The 17,847-nt window shown below is 42.3% G+C and overlaps 1 protein-coding gene and 1 long non-coding RNA gene across 8 annotated transcripts; one reads left to right on the top strand and one right to left on the bottom strand.

Annotated features, from left to right (window-relative positions):
* Positions 1 to 214: 214 nt before the first annotated feature.
* On the bottom strand, positions 215 to 4,784 carry LOC118944073. 2 transcript variants are annotated; one of them, XR_005039381.1, is made up of 6 exons: positions 4,641 to 4,784; positions 3,715 to 3,902; positions 3,371 to 3,450; positions 2,628 to 2,678; positions 1,191 to 1,931; positions 215 to 265 (listed from the first exon to the last, which is right to left on the bottom strand). It is a non-coding gene; the product is annotated as an uncharacterized LOC118944073 (long non-coding RNA). The 2 variants fall into 2 exon arrangements; XR_005039380.1 differs by having other exon boundaries at positions 1,191 to 2,678.
* A 6,730-nt stretch (positions 4,785 to 11,514) lies between these two features.
* On the top strand, positions 11,515 to 17,157 carry LOC110503663 (tumor protein p53-inducible protein 13). 6 transcript variants are annotated; one of them, XM_021582102.2, is made up of 9 exons: positions 11,516 to 11,924; positions 12,167 to 12,244; positions 12,482 to 12,514; positions 12,812 to 12,870; positions 13,180 to 13,258; positions 13,422 to 13,550; positions 14,074 to 14,253; positions 14,691 to 15,468; positions 16,296 to 17,157. In XM_021582102.2, exons 1-9 carry the CDS (start codon positions 11,826 to 11,828, stop codon positions 16,409 to 16,411), a joined length of 1,551 nt encoding a protein of 516 aa, XP_021437777.2. In that variant the 5' UTR covers positions 11,516 to 11,825; the 3' UTR covers positions 16,412 to 17,157. The 6 variants fall into 6 exon arrangements, with proteins under 6 accessions (XP_021437778.2, XP_021437777.2, XP_021437776.2 ...); XM_021582101.2 differs by having other exon boundaries at positions 11,517 to 11,924; positions 12,479 to 12,514; XM_021582104.2 differs by having other exon boundaries at positions 11,518 to 11,924; positions 12,479 to 12,514; positions 12,732 to 12,870.
* The last annotated feature ends 690 nt before the right edge of the window (positions 17,158 to 17,847 follow it).

Below are 17,847 nucleotides of genomic sequence, written 5' to 3'. Positions count from 1 at the left end.
GTGATGACCCATGGCACGAAGCCTGCAGTGATGATCCATGGCACGAAGCCTGCAGTGATGATCCATGGCACGAAGCCTGCAGTGATGACCCATGGCACGAAGCCTGCAGTGATGATCCATGGCACGAAGCCTGCAGTGATGACCCATGGCACGAAGCCTGCAGTGATGATCCATGGCACGAAGCCTGCAGTGATGACCCATGGCACGAAGCCTGCAGTGATGACCCATGGCACGAAGCCTGCAGTGATGACCCATGGCACGAAGCCTGCAGTGATGACCCATGGCACGAAGAAGAAAAAGAAGAAGAAGCAAAAGAAAAAGGTAAGGAAAATACTTTAAAGGAAAAAAATACTTTAAAGGAAAAAAATACTTTAAAGGAAAAAAATACTTTAAAGTACTACTTAAGTCGTTTTTTGGGGCGTCTGTACTTTACTATTTATATTTTTGACAACTTTTACTTCACTACATTCCTAAAAACAATGTACTTTTTACTCCATACATTATCCCTGACACCCAAAAGTACTCGTTACATTTTGAATGGCTAGCAGGACAGGAAAATGGTCCAATTCACGCACTTACCAAGATAACATCCCTGGTCATCCCTACTGCCTCTGATCTAGCAGACTCACTAAACACAAATGCTTTGTTTTTAAATTATGTCTGACTGTTGGAGTGTGAATCTGGCTATCCGTAAATAAAAAATATAAATAAGATAATGCCGTCTGGTTTGCTTAATAAGGCATTTTTAAATATTCATACTTAAGTATATTTCAGCAACTACATTTACTTTTAATACTTAAGTATATTTAAAACCAAATACTTTTACTCAAGTAGTATTTTACTGGGTGACTTTTACTTGAGTCATTTTCTGTTAAGGTATCTTGACTTGAGAATTTGAGTACTTTTTCCACCACTGGTTACAAGGTGGGTCATTTGTGTATAAAGACAGTCATTTACTACAGTGCGTAGCTTTCAGTACACAATCACGAACACACATGGGGCGGCAGGTAACCTAGTGGTTAGAGCGTTGGACTTCGAATCCCCAAGCTGACAAGGTAAAAATCTGTCGTTCTGCCCCTGAACAAGGCAGATAACCCACTGTTCTCTAGGACGTCATTGAAAATAAGAATTTGTTCTTAACTGTCTTGCCTAGTTAAATAAAAGGTCAAATAAACACAGGCATCACTCACCAGGCTCAGATATGAAGGTTACACCGTGTACTATGATATCCCCAGCATCTTCTTTCTTTTCCTTCTTCCTTTTCTTCTTCTCTTCCTGCAGACAGAAGTCACTACACTAGCGAGTTTGACTCCTTCACCTAAACGTTAACATATCAGAACAAAACAATACCCTGACAGGTTGGACAAAAGTGCCTGCAGGAACATTGGCTACATCTCCTTTTAGATCACTGGGGGTACTTTCCTTTCAAGACATATTGGGTAGTTAACACAGATTTATTCCAGGACCTGCCGTGACAAAAAAAAAAGGGTCCTTCAACAGAAATAAACAAGCATGACGAGTCAGCATCTACAAGAATGGGTTCTCAGGTTCCAACCAGCCCAGTGGTATCCATCCTCGTTTTATTATTCATGCATAATTGTTAGTTTGAGTGTTTTGACAGATCATATCGGTGCATATTCCAGAGAGTAAGCACAAGAGCGGTAAGGATCCCTGATCATGTGGGCACCAGCTCCACAGGTTATGACTGGGTGTCCTATGCCTATCTTAGATATGGGTCCCGAGGGTCACAGCATGCCTACCGTATGGGTTTCATTGTGGCTTTCAGTCTTTCAGCTAGTCTTTCAACCCCACATATCTCAAGCATGCAAACCTGTTTCTCCTGCTTACTAACGCCGACAGAACATGGTGCCGTTGTTCCAGACCAGCATACAGTGCTGGCGGGTTGAGTTTCTATTGTGGCGTCAAAGTACCTGCAATCGATAATCAAGAATCTTAACAAATTAACTGATTTCCTATTCAAATAAACAGGTGCACTCATTTCCCAAGACAAATTTCCCAAAAATGTGTTTCACGTTTTTATCCTTGTATGAAAGACAAATCTAAATGATTGGACATCTAAAAGTGAGAAGAGTAAGATTAAATAACGCAATTTCATTAGTCACATTTTTATCAAATAAAAACTGCCGAGCCCAATGTAGTAAGACGAGACTACATCCACTTTATAAAGCTGTGTGTCATGGCAAGGAACCTCATTTGGATACGCTTGACAAGAGTATTCCCAGGATTAAAGCAACATTGGATTGGTTTCAGGTTAGATACCAGCTTTGTCAAAACACCCTCTATAAAGCAATTTGGCTTCCTTTCACTTTAATGGTTTCCTTGGGGGATTCAAGTCTCCTTTTGGCTTCGCATGAACAAGATATTTGCCTAAGACTAAACGCACAGCCCAATCCAACCAAAACGTACTCTCTCTCTCTCTCTCTCTCTGTTTGATCAGTGACTCATTCCAAACAGGCAGCTTTAGGCTGGACTGCCAGATGGGCGGGGTTCACACTTCTGTGACTTTTCTATTTGTTCCATTGCACAATACACGCTCAATCAAGCCCAGATCTTGATGTGATGCTGATGAACATTAGGTCACATGTTAAGAGATTTGCCTAGCTTACTTCACTGTCTGAAGAGCTGCTGTCAGAGGAGGAGGAGGATGAACTGGAATCCTGTGTACAAGAAAAACAAAGATGGTATTACATAATTGACACCAGTAAAGTACATGTCAGATACCTCCCCTATTTGGTTAGTTCCTACTTTACCTTTCATGTGTGAATGTAATGGATATTCTTCTCTGTTGAATTTAAAAAGGGTCTTACAGAATGCCCCACTATTAAATAACAGTATTTCTAGATAACATACTTAGAGATGACAGACAGGTAACAGATAGCCACTCTCCAATAGGTTACTGCAAACACAATAGGCATCTATGTTTTTGGAGATCAACATTTTTGGGCTCTCGAGTGGCACAGCGGTCTAAGGCACTGCACCTCAGTTCTAGAGGCGTCACTACAGACCCTGGTTTGATTCCAGGCTGTATCACAACCGGCCGTGATAGGGCGGCGCACATTTGCCCCAGCGTCATCCAGGTTTTGCCGGTGTAGGCTGTGATTGTAAATAAGAATTTGTTCTTAACTGACTTGCCTAGTTAAATAAAAGGTCAAAAATAAATAAAAAATCAGCCCTCAGCTGTGGAGCGACTACACCCTAAACGAGTAGTGTAGAGCGTACAGTTCTGAAACGGCACACTGACATGACACTGCATTTACGTTCGGGTCTCTTTTACCAAATTTGAGAGGCTCTAGTGAGCAATAGATTCCAAGTAAGGAATGTTAAAACTAGAACCACTTAGGCGACTCACCTTCCTTAGCTTCTTCTTTTCCTTCTTGCCTTTGTCCTCATTCTCGCTGTCTGGGAGCTGTCAAATGAGTACAGGGCAACCTGAAGGAGAGAGAGAGACTGTAATTGTTACAACTGACAGATGGATATGACGGGGTAAAAATAGATGTTAAATATACTATTGGTTTCTTACTGCACGCATGCACTAGTGCACACACTAGTTGACCCATTGTTGCTTTCCTTGTAGAGTCTTTGACTAAACCATAAATATAAACGTGCACTATATTCTCCCCCTATCACAACATTTTTGGCCTACTTTCATTGTCTCCCCAGCCCTGCCACTGAACCTGACCCTCTCCGACATACCTTTCCAGATCCTCCTGCAGGGTCTTCGGGCTCTGTCTTGGCTGCGCTAGTGGTGTCTGTTGCAGACAGCCCTCCTAACCCTCCATGCTCTGCAAGCACACATTCACTCCTCCCAGGCTGGATCTCATCCAGTGGGCTCAGGACCACTCGTCCTCCCTCTCCCCCCGCTCCATCTACAGGCCCTGGAACTACACAAAACAGCACAGATGAATACACAATTATATTTTCCATTCACAAATCAATGTTTATTGTATTGCATGGGTTACAATATTTGTTCAGTTGTCTTAGACTTGTATCCTATTGTACCAATCACCTACAGACTGAGGCTTTTGCAGTGCAAACAATATTAAATACAATACAAAAACGAGAACCAGAGTGTCAAAAATGCATAGGCCTACTGTTCATGTGTGAATGGCATAAAAGTCTATTAATATTATGGATAAATCTAATGCACTTCCTTATTTCTCACACTGTACTCCATCCCATGTAATGATGCATTCATCTCAGAGTACATTTGTAGCCATAACGCACAAAACAAATTGACTATCTATATATTGTATGTTATAAGTAGAATAACTGACAGATAACGCAATTATGCATGTTGAGTGACAACAACAGCACAGAATTGCATGACTTTTACTTCAGGTTTATTTTGACCACGCCCCTGCATGACCCCAAAAAAGACAAATATTTGTAGAGCTTTACACAACTGTGCACCACTTCAAATGTCACATGTTTCCAATTTACGCATAAAGTAGAACGGAGTAGATTATACAGTTGTGATAATGAGAAATTATTGTTACTTTTACCGGGAATATACTTATAAAACGAGACCCATTACATTTTTACACCACATAAAGCTTTAAACATATGTCGGTAATCTATCAAATCTCTAAAAGTCACTGAAAGTGCATAGATCACAATACCTTTGGGTCTGTTGAACTCCATTCAACTCAACAGCCGCTCCAGTTACACCTCCTCGTTTGCTGTGAAATGATGAGCTGACTGAGTTACAAGGATAGTAACTCCTTCTATATGGCCATCGGCCAAGGTGTGAGTGTTGTGTTGTGCAGAACAGGTAAATCTGTTTTTCACAATAACGGGCTGACCTTTCACCTTGCATGTAGAACATAAGCCTAATATCTAAAAAATATATATATATTAGTTAAGAATGATCTATATAATACGTTTTTGTAAGTTTGTCCAAATGTATTATCTCTTCTCACAGTACATGGAGGTACGAAAAACAATAAAAAACAATAGGTGTATAAACATATAATTGTCAAAACATTACACTGTCAGTATGGTCAAGTGTTCCTTGCGCAAAATAAGGCACAGTATTGCGCTGAATACAATTTTTTATTTTGATATCTTGGAGTGCTAAAATTGATCTCTCAACTACAGCCACAGGGCAAATTATGTTTGGTTAGAATTTAAAGGGTTACGTAGGTCAACCAAGGGTGTAACTTGGGGTCAGGGTCTATGAGGGATCCTGGGGCATTTATTTAAAGAAATAGCCTATCGTAGCTGTGAAATGGTTGTTTCTGGTGAATGTTACAGGGAAAATCCAACACCTGATATTTTGGTCAATATACCCCAATCACAACTCAAATACCAATATTTGTCTGTATTACTTTAAAAGCATTGGTCTAACTCTAACAGTTCAGTAAGCCACCACCCCTTCTTAATGCACAGTAAATGTTCAAACATATTATTCTATTTGTGTAGTCTACCTTTCACAACACTTGGCTAGTAGGCTACATTTATTTTAATTTCATTAAACCTTTATTTTATCAGGGAGTCAAACTGAGACCAAGGTCTCTTTTACAGATGAGCCCTAAATTACATAAATTACAGAAAATACATTTGTCATAAATTTTTTTTTAAAAACACATTCATCCGTAATAAGGTCCTCAATCAGCTTTCTGAATTTGCCTGAGAGGCACCCAAACATCACATTCAAGAACATGTTGAAGATCGTTCAAATAAGGTGCAAGAAAACTATAAGCTGATTTACATAACTCCCTAGAGACCAAAGGAATTTCCAGAGTTAGCCATCCCTGAGACCTGCTGCGGTAACTCGTATGTCTAAAGTAAAGATGTTAGGTACAGTGGGACTTTTTGTAAAATTGAAAAAATAGCAACGTATCAACCTACGTGACATCAGAGGGCCAACCAACTTTCTGCTGGAGAATGCAGTGATAAACTGCATCTAACAGCTTTAGTGAAGTGGCAGCTGCGTTCACATAGATGAGGTCGCCATAGTCTAGGACCAATAGGAGCGTCGACTGAATAATCAGCTTCCTACTGTTTAGCGAGAGGCAGGACCTATTTCTATAGAAGAAGCCCCTTTTTAATTCTCAGCGTCTTTACTAGAACTCATCAATATGCTTTTTAAAAGTCAGCTTTTCATCTATGCAGATGCCCAGATATCTGTAAGCAGGGACATGATCAATATGGACACCATCCAAAGTCCATAAGCTTATTTGTATGCGCTCTAGAGAACAACATATACTTAGTTTTATCTGTATTCAATACTAATTCCAGGTCAATAAAGTTTTCTGTAATACAATGAAGGCAGACTGTAGCTCAGATAGAGCCTGGTCAACTATTGGGGCAATAGCATACACAACAGTATCATCGGCATACAAGTGCAGGTTACAGTTTTTTACAGACAAGTCCATTTTTTGTTATGTAAACAGTGCAGGACACAGAATCGGCCCCTGCGGGATATCTTTCGTAATATCCAGGAAACCTGATTAAACACCATCAATAGATACACATTGGGTTCTATCTGTCAGGTCATTTTTGAACCAGCTAAATGCAGCCTGGTCTCGGCCAATTGAGGAAAGCCTCTGAATTAGCAGTGAGTGATCAACAGTATCGAAAGCCTTTGACAGGTCAATGAAAAGAGCAGCAGAATGTTGCCTTTTATCCATACAGTTAAACCACGTCATTTACAACTAGGGATGCAGCAGAGATAGATACATGGTTTTGAAATGACACTGTTTGGGGCAAAATGAGGATTGAGATGACGCACACATGCATCCCAACTGCTACTTGTCAATATTCCAAAATTCGAAACTCCTTTGCGAGCATCTTGTGTCTCGCCTCAACATGTTTTGCATGATTTGCTGTGAAACACTGCCAGACAGAAGTACACTCCGGTAATAGACTGTGAGAAAGTCTATTGATTTGATACAGACTGAATAATGTAGGCTTATCTGTTACAACTAACTAGTGTTACATTTTAGCCCAGTTTTCCCCTATACAGATGAAGTCGGAAGTTTACATACACTTAGGTTGGAGTCATTAAAACTTGTTTTTCAACCACTCCATAAATTTCTTGTTAACAAACTATAGTTTTGGCAAGTCGGTTAGGACATCTACTTTGTGCATGACACAAGTCATTTTTCCAAAAATTGTTTACAGACAGATTATTTCACTTATGATTCACTGTATCACAATGCCAGTGGGTCAGAAGTTTACATACGCTAAGTTGACGGTGTCTTTAAACAGCTTGGAAAATTCCAGAAAATTATGTCATGGCTTTAGAAGCTTCTGATAGGCTAATTGACATAATTTGAGGCAATTGGAGGTGTAACTGTGGATGTATTTCAAAGCCTATCTTTGCTTGACATCATGGGAAAATCAAAAGAAATCAGCCAAGACATCAGAAAAACAATTGTAGACCTTCACGAGTCTGGTTCATCCTTTGGAGCAATTTCCAAATGCCTGCAGGTACCACGTTCATCTTTACAAACAACAGTACGCAAGTATAAACACCATGAGACCACACAGACGTCATACCGCTCAGTAAGGAGATGCGTTCTGTCTCCTAGAGATGAACGTACTTTGGTGCGAAAAGTGCAAACCAATCCCAGAACAACAGCAAAGGACCTTGTGAAGATGCTGGAGGAATCAGGTACAAAAGTATATATATCCACAGTAAAACGAGTCCTATATCAACATAACCTGAAAGGCCGCTCAGCAAGAAGAAGCCAATGCTCCAAAACTGCCATTAAAAAGCCAGACTACGGTTTGCAACTGCACATGGGGACAAAGATCGTACTTTTTGGAGAAATGTCCTCTGGTCTGATGAAACAAAAATAGAACAGTTTGTCCATAATGACCATTGTTTTGTTTGCCGGAAAAAGGGGGATGCTTGCAAGCTGAAGAACACCATCCCAACCGTGACGCACAGGGGTGGCAGCATCACGCAGCATCATGCTTTGCTGCAGGAGGGACTGGTGCACTTCACAAAATAGATGGCATCACGAGGAAGGAAAATTATATGGATATATTGAAGCAACATCTCAAGACATCAGAAGTTAAAGCTTGGTGCAAATGGGTCTTCCCCAAGCATACTTCCAAAGTTGTGGCAAAATGGCTTAAAGATAACAAAGTCAAGGTATTAGAGTGGCCATCACAAAACCCTGACCTCAATCCCATAGAAAATGTGTGGGCAGAACTGAAAAAGCGTGTGCGAGCAAGGAGGCCTACAAACCTGACTCAGTCACACCAGCTCTGTCAGGAGGAATGGGCCAAAATTCACCCAACTTATTGTGAGAAGCTTGTGGAAGGCTATCCAAACCATTTGACCCAAGTTAAACAATTTAAAGGCTATGCTACCAAATACTAATTGAGTGTATGTAAACTTCTGACCCACTGGGAATGTGATGAAAGAAATAAAAGCTTACATATATCATTCTCTCTACTATTATTCTGACATTTCACATTCTTAAAATAAAGTGGTGATCCTAACTGATCTAAGACAGGGAATTCTTACTAGGATTAAATGTCATGACTGACATTAAACTGAGTTTAAATGTAGTTGGCTAAGGTGTATGTAAACTTACAACTGTAGCTTCATGGGAACTTGACAGAATGAGGGAACTTGAGGGAATGAAACACAAACTGGAAAAAGGCTCATCACCATTTGAAACATGTAATTAACTAAATATAATTACATTTAGGCTGCAATATGCTATGGCCAAGTTGGACTGTGATGGTAGCCTACATAAGAAGAAGAGGGCATGAATAAAAAGTGAGGAAATGGATTAAAAAAATCTGAGGTAACAGATAAAAAAAACCAGAGAGAATTGATCAAAAAAACCTGAGGAAATGGATAAGCCTTGCTGGGGTTTTTTCTCCACCACAACACCTAATTCTGTGGTAATGCTTACAAATTGGACCATTTCTCTAAAAGTACCAGAGATCCCACACTGACCATAAAGCAGGGTTGGCCCTCCTTTTGTAGGCCTGATATTCAATTTCCAAAAACGGGGCCCATGGCCAAAAATATAAATAATAAATAAATATACTGTTGAGAGTTGGAAAAGTAGAATACACAAGGTGCAATTTCGAAATTTGGTTGTCTAGCAGCAGTTTTTCTCTTGTTATGTCAGTCACTCAATTAACCCGACCAGGCGTGTCAAGGGGGCCTGACCTCTAGGGGGCCCCCATTGATTTTGTTAGTCCCCCTCACTCAGACATTATATCGAAGTAATGGCAAAATGTGTAGAACTGCAGAAAATGAACTGTAAAACTAAAATGTTTCTCTCTGCCATCAAGACACGGGGCCAGTCAAATGTTTTGTCCGCAGAGTACAGGTCCCTACCAACCAAATCTCGCATAGGGCTCGCAAAAGCCTGGGGCCGATTGCACAATTTGACTGTATGTGTAGGTATGGATGTGGGTTCCAAGGTCAACACCCTGTAAGGGGATCTGGGGCATTTTTAAAAGAAATAGTACATCCAACACTTTGCCGATATTTTAGTCAATATAGCCCAATCAAAGCTCAAATATCAATATTTTTATGTATTACTTTTAAATAGCAACAGCTGAAGGCAAAAAATCAACTTCTCTGGTTGAAATCGGCCTATGTGGCATTGATACTAGTCAGAAACATTTATTCGAATGCCAAAATTGACTAAAAAGTGTAAGTAGGCTAATTTCGGAGAGATTTGTGTAACTGAGATCGTCACGATTTACATGAAGGTTGGGTTTGGATTACATTCATGCCCACATGAGACCATTGCCTGGCGCAGTCTAATCACCCCTGGCAGTAATCAAATGATCTGAAACACAGCTGCCCCGTGTGCTGCAGTGCATGCTCTCCAATCGCTCACCAGAACTAACCATTAGCACGCAGCGCCGCGGACTTGTTTTGACAACGATATATAGACAAGACATCGTCGCAAATGGGGTCTTATAGGAAATCAGGTCTAATTAGGCTGAAGTTTATATCATGAATACATTTATTCAAGTCTTGTGTTGGACAACCTGGAATCAGAGAGGCTGATTACTTTGGACTTTTCTGACATTGATATTTCTACTCCAAAATGAATAAAAATGTAAATGATAATGACACCATTTAAAATAAATACTTTCCCTCTATAAATGAGCCCAATATCATATATTAGTCCATACTATCAGGAAGGTGTGCTATTTAGTAATAAGCATTATCACCTGTAGCCCAACTGATGCAGCAGAGTGGCTATAAATAAATAGGCTGAAGCATGGGCATAAATATGCGATGATAAGATTCAACAATTAAATGCACGAGGACGCCCTGACCAAATTAATTGCATTGAATAAAGTTACGCATGACCATGGAATAAAGTATGTGGACACCCCTTCAAATTAGTGGATTTGCCTATTTCAGCCACTACGCGTGGCTGACGGATGTATAACATCGAGCACATAGCCATGTGCTCCATAGACAAACATTGGCAGTAGAATGGCCCGTACTGAAGAAATCAGTGACTTTCAACATGACACCATCATAGGATGCCTCCTTTCCAACAAGTCAGTTCGTCAAATTTCGGCCCTGGTAGAGCTGCCCAGTTAACTGTAAGTGCTGTTATTGTGAAGTGGAAACATCTAGGAGCAACAACGGCTCAGCTGCAAAGTGGTATGACATACAAAGTGGTATGACATACCTGCTTCACGCTGAAGCATGTAAAAATCGTCTGTCCTCGGTTGCAACACTCAGTACTGACTTCCTGCCTCTGGAAGCAATGTCAGCACAAGAACTGTTCGTCGGGAGCTTCATGAAATGGGTTTCCATGGCTGAGCAGCTGATCACCATGCCCAATGCCAAGCATTGGCTGGAGTGGTGTTAAGTTTGCCGCCATTGGACTCTGGAGCAATGAAAATCTGTTATCTCGCATGATGACTCAAGCTTCATCATCTGGCAGTCCAATGGACTAATCTGGGTTTGGTGGATGACAGGAGAACGCTACCTGCCCGAATGCATAGTGCCAACTGTAAAGTTTGGTGGAGGAGTAATAATGGTCTGGGGCTGTTTTTCATGGTTTGGGCTAGGCCCCTTAGTTCCAGTGAAGGGAAGTATTAACCCTACAGCATACAATGACATTCAAGACAATTCTGTGCTTCCAACTTTGTGGCAACAGTTTGAGGAAGGCCCTTTTCTGTTTCAGCATGACAATGCCCCATGCACAAAGTGAGGTCCATACAGAAAGGGTTTGTCGAGATCGGTGTGGAAGAACTTGACTGGCCTGCACAGAGCCCAGACCTCAACCCCATCGAACACCTTTGGGATAAATTGGAACCCCAACTCAGGAACCCCAACCCAACCAGGCCTAAATACCCAACATCAATGCCCGACCTCACTAATGCTCTTGTAGCCAAATAGGGATTTCCACATTAACATTTGCGGACAGTGTTCTGTGTTCTTGCTGCCCTCAAGTGTTCAGCGATCAGATGGTTTCGTGATAATCTGGCGCCACCATGTGGAAGAAATTAGTAGAACCCATAGACAAAGAACCTACATTTTCTGTCCCCTTTGCGATGCCGTAGCCAGTGTTAATGGCACGATGGTAGAAAAGGAGAGCTTGGAATATAGTATTTTGTCGGAAACCAGCTTTAAACCGCATCAGTGCCTCGCTTTGCACTGGAGAGGGCTTTCAGTAGCTCGCGCTGATGGTCCTAGCCGTGGGAGGTACATGGATGGGATGATCCACATGTTGACTAATGGCTGTTCTGAAAAACAAAATGTATTTAGCTAAAGAGATGAAATCAAATGATACATCCCAGAAGATCATCACAGCGCGGTGACTAGCGCACTCTCCATTGTGTGCAGCAGAATGTCTCCAAGGGTGGCGACTCTGCTGTCCGGACTGTGGCTGTTCTTGGTTCTGTCTTGTGCTGCTAGGTCGATGTGGCAAGCCTGTGACAATGGGAAGGTACACTGTGAATCATTCTAAGACTATTTTATACTGACATATGTCACTTCACTTGACTTTGTATTGCCTGCTTCAAGTATAATTGTTAGACGATCTGAACAACGACCACGAAGAAAAATCATAGCTATCACAATGCAATGGCATGATTAATATATGTGCCATCGATTGTATGTTACCACTCCAGACAGCATGCAAACTGTGGCAGTTTTGTGTCTGTATAATGTGTTTTCTGTGACTGACAGCTCTTGCTGGGGAGAGACCTGCCCCAGTCAGTTGTATGGAGCTGTCCTGTGATTTCCTGGCCAGAGTCCACTACCCAGGTAACCATGGAGCTAACCACTTGACCTATTGAACTACTGTTCCACATAACATACAGACCGACAGGCAGTAAACTACTGTAAGCATGAGTTACATGTAAACTTGAGCATTTCTGATTATGTCGCCTATTTATCTTTTGCACTTGGCTTCATATTGTGCGTTTGTTGTGTGCATTTCCCCGAGCAAATCCGTTGCTGGAACACAGTGCAAACCAGGTCTCTCTCCTCTGTTTGCAGAAGATTCCTAGCATTGAGACAGAGTATCCCCCACAGGTAAATCAATCAACTTGTCAAACAGAAAGCACAATGAGCTAGCATTATCTTTCGTTGTGAACACATTCTTTCCAAACCCTTAGTGTAGCTATTACTGATAGTGATAAGTATTTGGACAAAAATACTACTCCCGGGCCCGTTCTGCAGGGCACAGCGTTGCAGAACGTTCACGTGGAGATGTATTGTGTAGAACTCAACGTGCTTCTCTGACATGTAGAATGAGAAATCACGCCTGGTCTCTTCGTGACATTTGTATCTGATACAATATGTCTGGCCTCTTTTCCTGTCTGACCTCAGCCGATTGAGCACGTCTGCATGGACACACCCATCACCTACAATCACACTATCCCCAACAGGTAAGATGCTGCAGACACACACACACACACACACAGGAAGTGTTACATCACCAAGTATGCAAAATACACACTCCCCTGGGAACCTGTGTGAAATCCCATTGTCAGTTAAATATGACTTTGTAATAACTCTTTAATGTGACAATGTAATACATGTATGTAAACAGCCAAATACATTTTCTGGGCAAGTGACAATCATAAATAGAAACCGCTTCTGACTTGCATGATGGACAAGTGCCTCTGAGAGCTTAATGTCGATTCCTGTCTTGCGTTCCATTTACTATCCTGTCATTATGTGGGTGGTTTGTGTAGTGGCGCTCACCGGACTGTAGGGGCAGAGAGTGGAGAGTACCTGTACTGCCCCCCTCAACGCTGGCTCAACAACCTGCAGGTAACCACTAAAACCATGACCACACACACACACTCACACACACAACCAACCTCACAGAGATAGCTAATATTTTTCATTAGTCTAGTATTGCCATAACTGATTGTCCAACTCTAATCAGCCTCTACTGGTGTGTGTGTGTGTGTGTGTGTGTGTGTGCTTGCAGCATGGAGCAACAGTGTTTCTGTACCATCCGTGTGCTCCTGTTCGTCAGCGTGACCTGCTGTCTGTCCTGGGCCACTGCTGTCTGTCTGACTACATCATAACGCCACACCCTGACCTCAGCAAACACAGAGTGAGTGAGTCACTCTCACACACACACACACTAAAGACAGTCTCAAAGGAAACATTACCTTTACTTACACTAAGATATCAGTAGAAGTAATTTACCATCTACTCTGTACTAGCTTGTGAATTGACTGATATCCCAATAGAACCATCTCCTTACCAATAGGATTCTAGAAAACCCACAATGGCACTCCGTAGTGGCTTAGTTGAACCCGATTATAGATTACACTGAAAACAGACGACAACATGTCTACTGTGACAGCAGGGCATTCAATTGACATCCCAACAGATGCATAGACAAAGTCGTGACGGTGAAACATGAGACCAGAATGTTCCTTCTAACAATGGGGAACACAGTAGAACACACATTCAGTGGCATGTCATTGAAATGAGGGTTGTGTTCAGTAGGGCACAGTTACAAAACAAGGAGGAAAACAAGCGTTTCTTATTGGATAAGCACATCAGTTTTTTTTCCATTTGGTGCCTACTGAACATGACCCTGTGGGGACTGAATCTCTCTCCTGTTGAAGCCGTTAGCGCTGGTGTCCTGGGGTCGCACTCTGGAGCTGTCCCAGGTGACCACTCCGGAGGTCTGTGATTGGCTGCAGTTGACAGCGGCACACGGTAACAGTGGCGATGTGGGTCCAAACAGGAAGTATAACTTGCTGTTGACCCATCCTGCGGATCACAAACACGCATACCCAAAGAAGGTGAGCCAGAAGACAGAGAGAGGAGAGGGCACTGCATGTTTGAACATGTGAAAGACAGTGTAACGCAGTGGTATTCAAACTTTTTCAGTGGGGACCACACTTTTTTTGGCCAGAATTTCTGGGGACCCCATTCCACCCCAAATCTAATGAAACAACCATCAAATCTGTACAATTTGATTTTCACATCCACAAATGACCTTCAATTCATTACATTTTCATCTCTCTTATCCAAATGAAAATAACCAATGTAGATAAAAATACTCTGAAAATATATACATTTTAGGTATTTGGCAAACCCACTAGAATTTTCCCACAACCAGGGTCGCGACCCCGACTTTAAATAGCACTGGTGTAAAGCAACATGATGTCCCGACGCTGTCGTTCGATGATTTGACTGTATGATTTACGGAGTGTGCCTATTTGTTGATCATCACCAGTCTCGGAAGCAGTGCTGTGAGGAGACCCTCGCTCTGCTGCTGGATGGACGGTTGGAGGTGACAGACAGGAGGAGAGGGAGGGTCCGCAAGAGCCGAGCTGCACTCGGGAATGAGGGGAGGGAGAAAGAGAGCCGGACCACCGTGTTGCCGCCTCTAGCAGTCACCAAGACCAACAGGACTACCCTGGACAGACCTGAAGCACAGGGCCCATCCATAGTGAGGGCTACACAGAGAGATACGGACCAAGGACTCAAAGTGACTCAACCTCGCCGCAGAGAAAATAACACGGATGACAAAGAGCCCAGAGGGAACGTGAGAGAAACAGACTGGCTGAACCAGAACGAAGCAGAGGACAAGAGGCAGAGCGGGAAACCGCGAGACATCCAGGGGAGAGGGGTGACGAGCAGCAGACGCGAGGGAGAGAGACGGCCCCGTAACTCTCCAACCGAGAGGGTAAAGGCTCTGTCTCAGAGTCGGCGTAAGCAGGTGGCTGTCACACAGGCGAACAGCCAGGACAGGAGAGCAGGCTGTGATGGTAGGGTGGCCCACAGCGAGTGCACTGAGACCGTAGCTCCGCTAGGGGGCGCCGCGGCTGGACCCGGTGACAGGATGCTGCCCACTCCGCGGACAGACGAGGCGGTGTGGGCGGCGGCGGCGTTGGGCTTCCTCCTGGTGCTGCTGGCACTCTCCATGCTGCACACCCGCCTTTACCGCCAGTGGCGCACAACGCCCAGCATGTACTGGCATGACCCCAAGCAGGACTACGACAGTGTGGCAGGTGGGTTCATTTGGACTTAAACATCCCCCCGACACACACTTCTTAGGGCCCTATAAAATCCGCGTTTCATAGTGTAGACGGAAGTACAGAATGCAGACATTAAAACGGAATTCAACCATATAAAAAATGGATTGAACTTAGAGCGTTTATTCATTTGCCTAAGATTAACATAATACATCAACATAATACATCAACATAATACATTAACATAATACATCAACATAATACATCAGTGATTCGTTTATTTATTTACCTGCAACTTCCTGAAACAGCACAGGAATGCCTGTGTGTGTGGGGGTATTGTGCGCATGTACAATATGTCTACACCAAAAATATGAACTCATCACGAGGGGCCATAGTTGATCGCGGGTTTGCACATCCATACCCCCCCCCCCCACATTGTGAGCAAAACATTTTAATGACCCCCCTCTTGACAGTGGAGGTAGTTTTGGTGTTCATTTCAGGTAAATGAACACATTTTGCCATGTGGTGGAGAGAAATGTTTGCAGTTTTGAATATATCTGAGTGAGACTAACACAATCTACGGGGGCCCACTGGCTGGTAATTGGAACATGATATCATGTTTAGATAGCTAGCCGCTAAACTAACTTAGCAATCTAAAAAATGTTAGCTGACATGGGCTAATTGACTCACTATCAGCGACTGACAGAGCAAAAAAGCTGATGGACAACCACATTTCAAAATTGAACTTTGAAGTTGAGACCCCGAGTTCCTGAATTGTTTTTATTTTTAAAGTAACATTTGGGGGGAAATTGATCAGAGGGCCTTAAAAAGGTTAAAAAGTCTAGTTGTGTTTTGTGTCTTAGATGTGATCCACAGGAGGCTGAAGATGCCAGGGAGGAGGAAGAGGAGGGTGTCCAAGAGCCGACGACAGGAATGTGTCCTCCTACCACCCAGCTCCAGCACAGAGGAGGACGAGTAGAAACAGACTGTTTATTCTGTTTATCTGTTTATTACACCCATCTTGGCTTTAGCCCTGGGAGAAGGAAGGACACTGGGACCTAAAAGCAGGGTACTCTCATTTGCCTAATAACACTGCTCTGTTGAAGAAACTGAGCATTTTATGGATTTTTTAGTAAAGAGACCTCCGATTCATCTTTTATCATTAAGGAATATTTTAGTATTTTAACTGTCATACAACACTCCACAGTATAAAACCCCATTCAATCAGATCTCATTCACAATCACCACCAATGATACCATTTTACTACGCATTCAATTGTTCTCGTAGGGGCCGATTCAGACTTAGAAGTGCGTAGGAAAGGGGTACATTTCCTAAGTAGTTGGTATTCAGACTTAGGAAACATACGCCTTTCCTACGCACTTCTAAGTAGTTGGTATTCAGGCTTGCCATATGAAGGTTTGCGAGTGTGGCTCCAACAATAAATGTAATTCAACTCCGGAAAACACCCACTGGTTGGCCGACAGAATTGACAAGGGAGTTTTTGTTCAATACATTTTCTGTTAATTTATCTAAAGTAATCCCTTGTAAATATGTGTTTGGACAGTGAAGCTAACCATTTTTATTTTAGGACAAACGTTTCATGAGGCAACCTTTTAATTTGAGGGTATTTTCATCTGTTTTACCTTTTAGAAATGACTTCTCCATTTGAATTATTTGGACAAATTCACTTAGTGTATTAAAGTAGTCTCAAGTTTTGTATTTGATCCCATAATCCTTTGCACTCAATGACCACATCAAGCTTGTGACCCTACAAGCTCTTATTGTAGGAAGAGTTCAGCTGTTTCTGAACACTTCGAAAATTAAATGTGGCTGCTACCATGATTATCGATAATCATGAATGGATCGTGAATGAGTGAATACTAACCTCTCCTGTTATTGGAAATGGTGAGAGGTTAGCATGTTTTGTTGCAGCTTATGTCACCTTCTCACTCATCATTATTCACCATTTGTCTTAATCATGGCATTATCAGGATTCATTTGGAAGTGTTCAGAAATAAATGTACTCCAGTCATCCTTCATCCTAGTAACCCTGTACCAGATGTAGACATTTAGTATTGTAAATAAGAGTATACACATCTACATCTGGTACAGGGTGGGGGGGGGGAGGGGGTTAAATCATGTAATATATGATGGCTGCAGTGAATCAGGACATGGACAGAGAGGATTTGTATGTGGATTATTGCTCGTCTCCTACTACACTACACAGCCAGTGTACTCCTATGAAGCTATTGGTTGGAAGCTAACCGTTTCAACCACAGAATGAGAGAGATTCTGTTTCTATGCTTTGAACGACCACAGGATATGAATTCCCCGTTCCCTCGCAATTGTGCGAGAAAACGATTGAACATGATGTTGCCATGCATGGTAATGAAAACACTTGGGAGCAGCAATAC

Source organism: Oncorhynchus mykiss, chromosome 24 (assembly GCF_013265735.2).
Source record: "Oncorhynchus mykiss isolate Arlee chromosome 24, USDA_OmykA_1.1, whole genome shotgun sequence".
Taxonomy (NCBI): domain Eukaryota; kingdom Metazoa; phylum Chordata; class Actinopteri; order Salmoniformes; family Salmonidae; genus Oncorhynchus; species Oncorhynchus mykiss.
The sequence above is the reverse complement of the archived record's forward strand: the minus strand, read 5'-3'. Positions and strand labels throughout refer to the sequence as shown.

What these genes read in the sequence shown, in the direction of transcription:
- LOC110503663 (XM_021582101.2), top strand. Translation starts at nt 11,826, where the DNA reads ATGTCTCCAAGGGTGGCGACTCTGCTGTCCGGACTGTGGCTGTTCTTG. An exon ending in AAGCCTGTGACAATGGGAAG is followed by an intron (nt 11,925 to 12,166) that starts GTACACTGTGAA and finishes TGTGACTGACAG; the next exon opens with CTCTTGCTGGGGAGAGACCT. An exon ending in GCTGGCTCAACAACCTGCAG is followed by an intron (nt 13,259 to 13,421) that starts GTAACCACTAAA and finishes GTGTGCTTGCAG; the next exon opens with CATGGAGCAACAGTGTTTCT.